Here is a 12191-nt window from a genome sequence, read left to right as displayed (position 1 = left end):
GAATGTACGATAGTACCCTACCATCCCCAGGAATTTGCGCAACTGGCGGCAAGTTGTGGGAGCAGGAAAAGCAACAATTGCTTCCACTTTACCAGTTACAGGGCGCACTGGACCTTGTCCCAACGGTACTGGTATCCATGCAGTACTTGTGTAGCATCGCCTTCAGCGTCTGATGCCAGCGTTCGAGAGCCCCGCCTGGTCATGGGCTGGAGACCTGATGACAGCACCTGCTGACGGAACAGTGTAGGAACAACCACTTGACACACTTCACTCCAGTCACCAACGGTGTCATGAGCTGCCCATTTACGCATCAAAACTCCTGCTTCCATAAAGTAGGCGGCCTCTAGTTTTCGCTTCCTCAATGGAAATTACCGAAGCAAAACACTTGCGAAGTCGGTCTCCTTTTTGACATTCAATCACCTTCTTGGGGGTGACATACAAAAGAATCATGTAATTGGGGTGCGATTTTGCTTTTTTACAGGGGTAAAAACTGTCAGCCTTGCAGAAGGAATACTCGGTGCATCGTCTTCTACCTCCATATTCTCAAAAATGGAACTAGACAAATCCACCACATCTCCTAGCTTACGAGATTGTGCCCTCGTTAACACACAAGCAGGCAAAACATGGGAAATGCTTGAACCAATTTATCTGTAGTTTTGATTTCTGGGTCCTCTAACACAGGAGTGATGTTACCACCAGCGATATAGGTGGAGGCATGTGACTGTAGGTAAAGAGGTGGAGGCATGTGACTGGAGGTAAAGAGGTGGAGGCATGTGACTGGAGGTAAAGAGGTGGAGGCATGTGACTGGAGGTAAAGAGGTGGAGGCATGTGACTGGAGGTAAAGAGGTGGAGGCATGTGACTGGAGGTAAAGAGGTGGAGGCATGTGACTGGAGGTAAAGAGGTGGAGGCATGTGACTGGAGGTAAAGAGGTGGAGGCATGTGACTGGAGTAAAGAGGTGGAGGCATGTGAAGAGGTAAAGAGGTGGAGGCATGTGACTGGAGGTAAAGAGGTGGAGGCATGTGACTGGAGGTAAAGAGGTGGAGGCATGTGACTGGAGGTAAAGAGGTGGAGGCATGTGACTGGAGGTAAAGAGGTGGAGGCATGTGACTGGAGGTAAAGAGGTGGAGGCATGTGACTGGAGGTAAAGAGGTGGAGGCATGTGACTGGAGGTAAAGAGGTGGAGGCATGTGACTGGAGGTAAAGAGGTGGAGGCATGTGACTGGAGGTAAAGAGGTGGAGGCATGTGACTGGAGGTAAAGAGGTGGAGGCATGTGACTGGAGGTAAAGAGGTGGAGGCATGTGACTGGAGGTAAAGAGGTGGAGGCATGTGACTGGAGGTAAAGAGGTGGAGGCATGTGACTGGAGGTAAAGAGGTGGAGGCATGTGACTGGATGTGACTGTGACTGGGTAAAGAGGTGGAGGCATGTGACTGGAGGTAAAGAGGTGGAGGCATGTGAGTGGAGGTAAAGAGGTGGAGGCATGTGACTGGAGGTAAAGAGGTAGAGAGGTATGGGCATGTGACTAGGTGGAGGTATGTGACTGTAGGTGGAGGTATGTTGTAACGGTTTTGACTTGAGGTTATTATTTATAGGGGTGCCAGGTAGGTTGTGCCTACCAGAGAAAACATTGGTTTCTCCTTTTAGTTTGGGTGGGAATGAGTCCCATCTGGTCCGTCAAGTCTACACCAATACAAAGGACTTATGTTAAAGTCAGGATGGAAATAAACTTTTCATAAACCCTTAAAACATTGGAAAGAACTTCCAAAACAACAATATTCTTTTGCGTGGGTTGTATTAACAACATCAATGATTACACACACATATAATAATATAACACAATGAGTTCTGGTTCCTCTAGAAATGTCCTGTACCTCGGGCCTAAAAAGAGTCCAGCCCGGTAAAGGAGTTCAGTGAACTCGTGACGTTTGTCCGTTCATTCAGGGTAGCGTAAACCCAGTATTAAACATACCATAAATATAACAATTATTGTACCACAGAACTTTAAAGCGTATCAACTCTTACTAAGTCCTCAACTACAACTAACTACATAAATCATCACAGTATACCTCACATCAAAACAAATACCGTATACAAAAAGGTTGTAGTCAGTCGGTCAGTCAGACAATCCAATCCGCCAGTAGATCTCCAGCGGAGAAAGGCCACGAAGAACGGATATGTGTAGTCCACGGACGCAAAGAGTGGATCCGATCCTGGGTAAACTCTTAGGCTACAAAACACACAGAATAGAGAAGCTTCGGAACTGAGGGTTGAACACATCCTCATTCACGTCTCCATCACAACACCACTTTTGCGCAGCTGATGCTGGCTATTTAATTGGGAATTAAAGGGAAAGCGCCCTATTGGAAGGAGCTGCACTGAGACGGTTCAGAATAATTCAGGGCCGTCACACAGTGACTGTAGGTGGAGGTATGTTACTGTAGGTGGAGGTATGTGACTGTAGGTGGAGGTATGTGACTGTAGGTGGAGGTATGTGACTGTAGGTGGAGGTATGTGACTGTAGGTGGAGGTATGTGACTGTAGGTGGAGGTATGTGACTGTAGGTGGAGGTATGTGACTGTAGGTGGAGGTATGTGACTGTAGGTGGAGGTATGTGACTGTAGGTGGAGGTATGTGACTGTAGGTGGAGGTATGGGACTGTAGGTGGAGGTATGGGACTGTAGGTGGAGGTATGTGACTGAGGTATGGGACTGTAGGTGGAGGTAGACTGTAGGAGAGGTATGTGACTAGGTGGAGGTATGGGACTGTAGGTGGAGGTAAAGAGGTATGTGACTGTAGGTGGAGGTAAAGAGGTATGTGACTGTGGAGGTGGAGGTATGTGAAGGTGGAGGTAGGTATGTGACTGTAGGTGGAGGTAAAGATGTGTATGTGAGGTATGTGTAGGTGGAGGTAAAGAGGTATGTGACTAGGTGGAGGTAAAGAGGTATGTGACTGTAGGTGGAGGTAGAGGTATGTGACTGTAGGTGGAGGTAGAGGTATGTGACTAGGTGGAGGTATGGGACTGTAGGTAGAGGTATGGGAGGTGGAGGTATGGGAAGAGGTATGGGACTGTAGGTGGAGGTATGGGAAAGAGGTATGTGACTGTAGGTGGAGGTATGGGAAGAGGTATGTGACTGTAGGTGGAGGTGGGACTGAGGTGGAGGTAGGTATGTGACTGTAGGTGGTAGGTAGGAGAGGTATGTGACTAGGTGGAGGTAAAGAGGTATGTGACTAGGTGGAGGTAAAGAGGTATGTGACTGTAGGTGGAGGTATAGAGGTATGTGACTAGGTGGAGGTATAGAGGTATGTGACTAGGTGGAGGTAAAGAGGTATGTGACTGTAGGTGGAGGTAGAGGTATGGGACTGTAGGTGGAGGTATGGGACTGTAGGTGGAGGTAGAGAGGTATGTGACTGTAGGTGGCGGTAGAGAGGTATGTGACTGTAGGTGGAGGTAAAGAGGTATGTGACTGTAGGTGGAGGTAAAGAGGTATGTGACTGTAGGTGGAGGTAAAGAGGTATGTGACTGTAGGTGGAGGTATAGAGGTATGTGACTGTAGGTGGAGGTAAAGAGGTATGTGACTGTAGGTGGAGGTAAAGAGGTATGTGACTGTAGGTGGAGGTATAGAGGTATGTGACTGTAGGTGGAGGTATGGGACTGTAGGTGGAGGTATGTGACTGTAGGTGGAGGTAAAGAGGTATGTGACTGTAGGTGGAGGTAAAGAGGTATGTGACTGTAGGTGGAGGTAAAGAGGTATGTGACTGTAGGTGGAGGTAGAGAGGTATGTGACTGTAGGTGGAGGTATAGAGGTATGTGACTAGGTGGAGGTAAAGAGGTATGTGACTGTAGGTGGAGGTAGAGGTATGTGACTGTAGGTGGAGGTATGGGACTGTAGGTGGAGGTAAAGAGGTATGTGACTGTAGGTGGAGGTATGTGACTAGGTGGAGGTATGGGACTGTAGGTGGAGGTATGGACTGTAGGTGGAGGTATGTGACTGTAGGTGGAGGAGAGGTATGTGACTGTAGGTGGAGGTATGTGACTGTAGGTGGAGGTATGTGACTGTAGGTGGAGGTATGTGACTGTAGGTGGAGGTATGTGACTGTAGGTGGAGGTATGTGACTGTAGGTGGAGGAGGTATGTGACTGTAGGTGGAGGTAGAGAGGTATGGGACTGTAGGTGGAGAGGTATGGGACTGTAGGTGGAGGAGAGGTATGGGACTGTAGGTGGAGAGGTATGGGACTGTAGGTGGAGGGAGAGGTATGGGACTGTAGGTGGAGAGGTATGGGACTGTGGTGGAGAGGTATGGACTGTAGGTGGAGGAGTAGGTATGGGACTGTAGGTGGAGGAGGTATGGGACTGTAGGTGGAGGGAGAGGTATGGGACTGTAGGTGGAGACTGTAGGTGGATAAAGAGGGGACTGTAGGTGGAGGAGAGGTATGTGACTGTAGGTGGAGGTATGGGACTGTAGGTGGAGAGAGGTATGGGACTGTAGGTGGAGAGAGGTATGGGACTGTAGGTGGAGGTAAAGAGGTATGGGACTGTAGGTGGAGGTAGAGAGGTATGGGACTGTAGGTGGTAGGGTATGTGAGAGTGGAGGTATGGGACTGTAGGTGGAGGTAGAGAGGTATGGGACTGTAGGTAGAGAGGTATGGGACTGTAGGTGGAGAGAGGTATGGGACTGTAGGTGGAGAGAGGTATGGGACTGTGGAGGTAGAGAGGTATGGGACTGTAGGTGGAGAGAGGTATGGGACTGTAGGTAGAGAGGTATGGGACTGTAGGTGGAGAGAGGTATGGGACTGTAGGTGGAGGTAGAGAGGTATGGGACTGTAGGTAGAGAGGTATGGGACTGTAGGTAGAGGTATGTGACTGTAGGTATAGAGGGGACTGTAGGTGGAGAGAGGTATGGGACTGTGGAGGTAGAGAGGTATGGGACTGTAGGTGGAGAGAGGTATGGGACTGTAGGTAGAGAGGTATGGGACTGTAGGTGGAGAGAGGTATGGGACTGTAGGTGGAGGTAGAGAGGTATGGGACTGTAGGTGGAGAGAGGTATGGGACTGTAGGTAGAGAGGTATGGGACTGTAGGTAGAGAGGTATGGGACTGTAGGTAGAGAGGTATGGGACTGTAGGTAGAGAGGTATGGGACTAGGTAGGTATGGGAGGGGTATGGGACTGTAGGTAGAGGGGTATGGGACTGTAGGTGGAGGTAGAGAGGTATGGGACTGTAGGTAGAGAGGTATGGGACTGTGTAGAGGTATGGGACTGTAGGTAGAGATGTATGGGACTGTAGGTAGAGATGTATGGGACTGTAGGTAGAGAGGTATGGGACTGTAGGTAGAGAGGTATGGGACTGTAGGTAGAGAGGTATGGGACTGTAGGTAGAGAGGTATGGGACTGTAGGTAGAGAGGTGGGATAGGGGACTGTAGGTATGGGAGAGAGGTATGGGACTGTAGGTAGAGAGGTATGGGACTGTAGGTAGAGAGGTATGGGACTGTAGGTAGAGAGGTATGGGACTGTAGGTGGAGAGGTATGGGACTGTAGGTGGAGGTAGAGAGGTATGGGACTGTAGGTGGAGAGGTATGGGACTGTAGGTGGAGAGGTATGGGACTGTAGGTAGAGAGGTATGGGACTGTAGGTAGAGAGGTATGGGACTGTAGGTAGAGAGGTATGGGACTGTAGGTAGAGAGGTATGGGACTGTAGGTAGAGAGGTATGGGACTGTAGGTAGAGAGGTATGGGACTGTAGGTAGAGAGGTATGGGACTGTAGGTGGAGTATGGGACTGTGTATGGGACTGTAGGTGGAGGGGTATGGGACTGTAGGTGGAGGGGTATGGGACTGTAGGTGGAGGGGTATGGGACTGTAGGTGGAGGGGTATGGGACTGTAGGTGGAAGGGTATGGGACTGTAGGTAGAGAGGTATGGGACTGTGGAGGTAGGAGGTATGGGACTGTAGGTAGAGAGGTATGGGACTGTAGGTAGAGAGGTATGGGACTGTAGGTAGAGAGGTATGGGACTGTAGGTAGAGAGGTATGGGACTGTAGGTATGGGACTGTAGAGGTATGGGACTGTAGGTAGGTAGAGAGGTATGGGACTAGGTGGAGGTAGGGAGGTATGGGACTGTAGGTAGAGAGGTATGGGACTGTAGGTAGAGAGGTATGGGACTGTAGGTAGAGAGGTATGGGACTGTAGGTAGAGAGGTATGGGACTGTAGGTAGGAGGGGTATGGGACTGTAGGTGGAGGTGGGAGGTAGAGAGGTATGGGACTGTAGGTAGAGAGGTATGGGACTGTAGGTGGAGGTAGAGTGGTATGGGACTGAGGTAGGTGGGAGGTAGAGAGGTATGGGACTGTAGGTGGAGGTAGAGAGGTATGGGACTGTAGGTGGATGGGGTAGAGAGGTATGGGACTGTAGGTGGAGGTAGAGAGGTATGGGACTGTAGGTAGAGAGGTATGGGACTGTAGGTAGAGGGGTATGGGACTGTAGGTGGAGGTAGAGAGGTATGGGACTGTAGGTGGAGGAGGGTATGGGACTGTAGGTGGAGGTAGAGTGGTATGTGACTAGGTGGAGGTAGAGAGGTATGGGACTGTAGGTGGAGGTAGAGTGGTATGTGACTGTAGGTGGAGTAGAGAGGTATGGGACTGTAGGTGGAGGTATGTGGGACTGTAGGTGGAGGGTATGGGACTGAGGTAAAGAGGTATGGGACTGTAGGTGGAGGTAAAGAGGTATGGGACTGGAGGTGACTGTAGGTAAGAATGACTGTAGGCCAGGTATGGGACTGTAGGTGGAGGTACACCATATGGGATAGGTTAAGTGGTTTGACTAGGTGGATGACACAACTGTAGGTGGAGGTATGGGACTGTAGGTGGAGGTAGAGAGGTAAAGAGGTATGTGACTGTAGGTGGAGGTAAAGAGGTATGGGACTGGAGGTGCGAGTAAGAATGACGGCCAGGCACGACTCCAACACCATAATTTAATTTGCTGATGACACAACTGTGGTAGGCCTGATCACCGACAACGATGAGACAGCCTATAGGAAAGATGTCAGAGACCTGGCCGTGTGGTGCCAGGACAACCTCTCCCTCAACGTGATCAAGACTAAGGAGATGATTGTGGACTACAGGACTAGGAGGACCGAACACTGCCCCATTCCAATCGACGGGGCTGTAGTGTACGGGTTCGAGAGTGAATGTCCACATCACCAACGAACTAACATGGTCCAAACACACCAAGACAGTTGTGAAGAGGACACGACAAAGCCTATTCCCCCTCAGGAGACTGAAAAGATTTGGCATGGGTCCTCAGATCCTCAAAGTTATACAGCTGCACCATCGAGAGCATCCTGACTGGTTGCATCACTGCCTGGTATGGCAACTGCTCATCATCCAACCGTAAGGCACTACAGAAGGTAGTGTGTACAGCCCAGTACATCACTGGGGCCAAGCTTCCTGCCATCCAGGACCTCTATACCAGGTGGTGTCAGAGGAAGGCCCTAAAAATGGTCAAAGACTCCACACCCAAGTCATAGACTGTTCTCTTTGCTACCGCACGGAAAGTGGTACCGGAGCACCAAGTCTAGGACCAAAAGGCTCCTCAACAGCTTTTACCCCCAAACCATAAGACTGCTGAACAACTAATCAACTGACCACCGGACTATTTACATTGACCCCCCCTCCTCCATTTGTTTTGTACACTGCTGCTACTCTCTGTTTATTATCTATGCATAGTCACTACCTACATGTCCAAATTACCTCGACTAACCTGAATCCCGCACATTGAATCGGTACCAGTAACCCCTGTATATAGTCTCGTTATTGTTATTTTATTGGGTTACTCTTTATTTTTTACTTTAGTTTATTTGGTAAATATTTTATCTTTCTTGAACTGCATTGTTGGTTGTAAGTAAGCATTTCACGGTAAGGTCTACATCTATTGTATTCGGCGCATGTGACAAAGTTTGATTTGTTTTGAGAGATGAGCAAAAGGGAGGCCTCGGGAAGGACCTCTAAGCCTGTGATAGGTCCCTTTGTCTCTGTCTGTCTGTGTGTCTGTCTGTGTGTCTGTCTGTGTGTCTGTCTGTGTGTCTTTCTGTGCCAATGTCAATGGCAGATCACTTTTTTTGTAGCTACTTTCTCTAATTTGTGTGAAAAAGTATGAGTGGAAATATTATGGTCCATGTGTGAAGAGACTAGTGGTAGTATTATAGTAGTATTATATTATATAGTGGTAGTATTATAGTAGTATTATATTATGGTGTGAGAGTAGTATAGCAGTATTATATAGTAGTAGTATTATATGGTGGTAGTATTATAGTAGTATTATACAGTAGTGGTATTATATCATATAGTGGTAGTATTATAGTAGTATTATATAGTAGTAGTATTGTATTCTATAGTGGTAATATTATAGTAGTGTTATATAGTAGTAGTATTGTATTATATAGTGGTAGTATTATAGTGGTATATTATATTGTGGCAGTATTATAGTAGTATTATATAGTAGCAGCAGTATATTATGTAGTGGTGGTATTATAGTAGTAATATATTATATAGTGGTAGTATTATAGTAGTATTATATAGTAGTAGTATTACATTATATAGTGGTTGTATTATAGTAGTATTATATAGTAGCAGTAGTATATTATGTATTGGTTGTATTTATAGTAGTAATATATTATATAGTGGTAGTATTATAGTAGTATTATATAGTAGTAGTATTACATTATATAGTGGTTGTATTATAGTAGTATTATATAGGGGTAGTATTATAGTAGTATTATATTATATAGTGGTAATATTATAGTAGTGTTATATAGTAGTAGTATTGTATTATATAGTGGTAGTATTATAGTGGTATATTATATTGTGGCAGTATTATAGTAGTATTATATAGTAGCAGCAGTATATTATGTAGTGGTGGTATTATAGTAGTAATATATTATATAGTGGTAGTATTATAGTAGTATTATATAGTAGTAGTATTACATTATATAGTGGTTGTATTATAGTAGTATTATATAGTAGCAGTAGTATATTATGTATTGGTTGTATTTATAGTAGTAATATATAGTGGTAGTATTATAGTAGTATTATATAGTAGTAGTATTACATTATATAGTGGTTGTATTATAGTAGTATTATATAGGGGTAGTATTATAGTAGTATTATATTATATAGTGGTAGTATTAAAGTATTATATAGTAGTGGTATTATATAGGGGTAGTATTATATATTAGTAGTATTATATAGTGGTAGCATTATAGTGGTATTATATAGTAGTAGCATTATAGTGGTATTATATAGTAGTAGTATTATAGGGGTAGTATTATATTACTATTATATAGTAGTATTATATATAGTGGTAGTATTATAGTAGTAGTATTATATTATATAGTGCTAGTATTATAGCAGTAGTATATTATGTGGTGGTAGTATTATAGTAGTAGTATACTATATAGTGGGAGTATATTAGTAGTATTATATAGTGGTAGCATTAGTGGTATTATATAGTAGTAGTATAATATTATTTAGTGGTAGTATTATAGGGGTAGTATTATAGTACTATTGTATAGTAGTATTATATCATATAGTGCTAGTATTATAGTAGTATTATATAGTAGTATTATATTATATAGTGCTAGTATTATAGCAGTAGTATATTATGTGGTAGTATTATAGTAGTAGTATACTATATAGTGGGAGTATTATAGTAGTATTATATAGTGGTAGTATCATAGTAGTATTATATAGTGGTAGTATCATAGTAGTATTATATAGTGGTAGTATCATAGTAGTATTATATAGTGGTAGTATCATAGTAGTATTATATAGTGGTAGTATCATAGTAGTATTATATAGTGGTAGTATCATAGTATTATATTATATAGTGCTAGTATTATAGTATCATTATATTATATAGTGGTAGTATAGTGGTAGTATTATATTATATAGTGCTAGTATTATAGTATCATTATATTATATAGTGGTATTATAGTGGTAGCATTATATTATATAGTGGTAGTATTATAGAGTGGTAGTATTATAGTTGTATTATAAAGTAGTAGTATTATATAGTGGTAGTATTATAGTATCATTATATTGTATAGTGGTAGTATTATAGTAGTATTATATAGTGGTGGTATTATAATAGTGTTATAATATATAGTGGTAGTATTATAGTTGTATTATAAAGTAGTAGTATTATATAGTGGTAGTATTATAGTATCATTATATTATATAGTGGTAGTATTATATTATATAGTGGTAGTATTATAGTAGTAGTGTTACATTATATAGTGGTAGTATTATATAGTAGTAGTATTACATTATATAGTGGTAGTATTATAATAGTGTTATAATATATATATATTATATAGTGGTCGTATTATAGTAGTAGTAGTATTACATTATATAGTGGTAGTATTATAGTTGTATTCTATAGTGGTAGTATTTTTCTTCATACTCTCTGTTGTCCTCTAGGTGCCAACATCCTGAGAGACTCCACTGGCAACATAAAGCTGGGGGACTTTGGGGCCAGTAAACGCATCCAGACCATCTGTATGTCAGGAACTGGCATCAAATCCGTCACCGGCACACCTTACTGGATGAGCCCAGAAGTCATCAACGGAGAAGGATACGGACGCAAAGCTGATGTCTGGTAAAAAGCATAGACTCATAATGCAGTCAGATGGCTCTTTTTTTAGTGCCATTCACACGTTTTGCGATATCAAATTGTGAAACAAATTCCTGATTTTCTTGCCTTGTTTAAGAATATACACTAATGTTAAAGGTGATTTATTTCTCATGTTTGTCTCCTGATGTACTAGATGAAGTGGTTCTGTCTCCATAAAGTGTTTTGTCTGTCAGGTCTGTGGCGTGCACAGTGGTGGAGATGCTTACCCAGAAGCCTCCCTGGGCGGAATACGAGGCCATGGCAGCTATCTTTAAGATAGCCACGCAGCCCACCAAGCCCTTCCTCCCTGAGGGTGTTTCCGAGGCCGCCCGGGACTTTGTGCGCCAGGTGTTCATAGAGGAGAAGTGGCGTCCCACGGCCGAGAACCTCCTCTCACACCCCTTCGTCCAAGGGGGGTTCTGACCCTGACCTCTAACACCCCCAGGGCCACCCTGCCTCCCAGGCCTCTCCACAGCTCCAGTCCTCCAGGCTTCCAGGGCCCAGCACCACTCCACTCCAGGGCCCAGCACCATGATGCCAGACCTGATCATAACCTGAGCCCCAGTCTCTCTCCTTCACCAGCTAACTGACCCCAGACCTGATCATAACCTGAGCCCTAATCGCTCCTATATTTTGTCTGTCTTGTGATCAGTGGTCACCTTCTATATTCTGTTAGGTTAAGAGCAAACTCTGAAAATACATCCCATCTGTCAGGACTGTAAGTTAGTCATCTAGTGTCCCTGTTGTCTTTGAGTAATATTCTGCTTCAAAGGGGATTATGAACCATTTTTGTAATACATCCTAGATGAACACTTGCAGTTACCTTAACAGTTGATGTCTATACTTTGACCTGAGATATGTACATTTAGTTTTGTCTGAATTGCCAAACGCCTTACAATGACGAGTTGTAAAATAGCATTTATGTACATTTACAGAATGACCCTGTTTCTACAACACTCTTTCTAATTCGGAAAGAGACAGTTGCACATTTTATAGCATGTATTCAGTAGGTGCCCCATTGCAGGATAATCAACAGGAAAAAATAGATGCTGTAAATATATTTGACATTTTTATAATTTCATAATGAGAATGTTTTTTTTTATTCCACTGTTTGGAGAAAAATACCAAACATTTGTATTGTTGTGAATGGTTACTCGCTGTGTATAAGCAAGCAGTTCTCCTACGCTGACCAGCCTGTTTAAATCCACGTATGTGCCATGTTTCTTCTATCCCAGTGTATTGTTCACCAGCACAGAACTGTCCGAAGAGAGTTCAGTAATACTCCTTGTTCTTCCCAGAGTTGGAAACAAAAATAACTCTCCCATCTAGAACATGGATTTCTTAGCCAGTGAATCAGTCCTCAGCCTGAAATCCAGAACATGTTTTGTGATAACTTTCAACTCCATGTACAGTTGAAGTCTGTAGTTTACATACACCTTAGCCAAATACATTTAAACTCAGTTTTTCACAATTCCTGACATTACATCCCAGTAAAAATTCCCTGTCTTAGGTCAGTTAGGACCACCACT

General features: G+C 43.7%; 1 protein-coding gene across 1 annotated transcript in view; it reads left to right on the top strand.

The window, feature by feature from the left end:
* Window positions 1–11851, top strand: part of map3k22 (mitogen-activated protein kinase kinase kinase 22) — a 45123-nt gene extending 33272 nt beyond the window's left edge. The window contains 2 exon segments of the mRNA XM_042308686.1: window positions 10470–10647; window positions 10857–11851. Of these exon segments, the coding sequence (XP_042164620.1) occupies window positions 10470–10647; window positions 10857–11085 (407 nt within the window). The 3' untranslated portion in view covers window positions 11086–11851.
* Window positions 11852–12191: the final 340 nt, after the last annotated feature.

Source organism: Oncorhynchus tshawytscha, linkage group LG29 (genome assembly GCF_018296145.1).
Source record: "Oncorhynchus tshawytscha isolate Ot180627B linkage group LG29, Otsh_v2.0, whole genome shotgun sequence".
NCBI lineage: Eukaryota > Metazoa > Chordata > Actinopteri > Salmoniformes > Salmonidae > Oncorhynchus > Oncorhynchus tshawytscha.
This window is presented reverse-complemented; position numbering and strand designations above follow the sequence as displayed.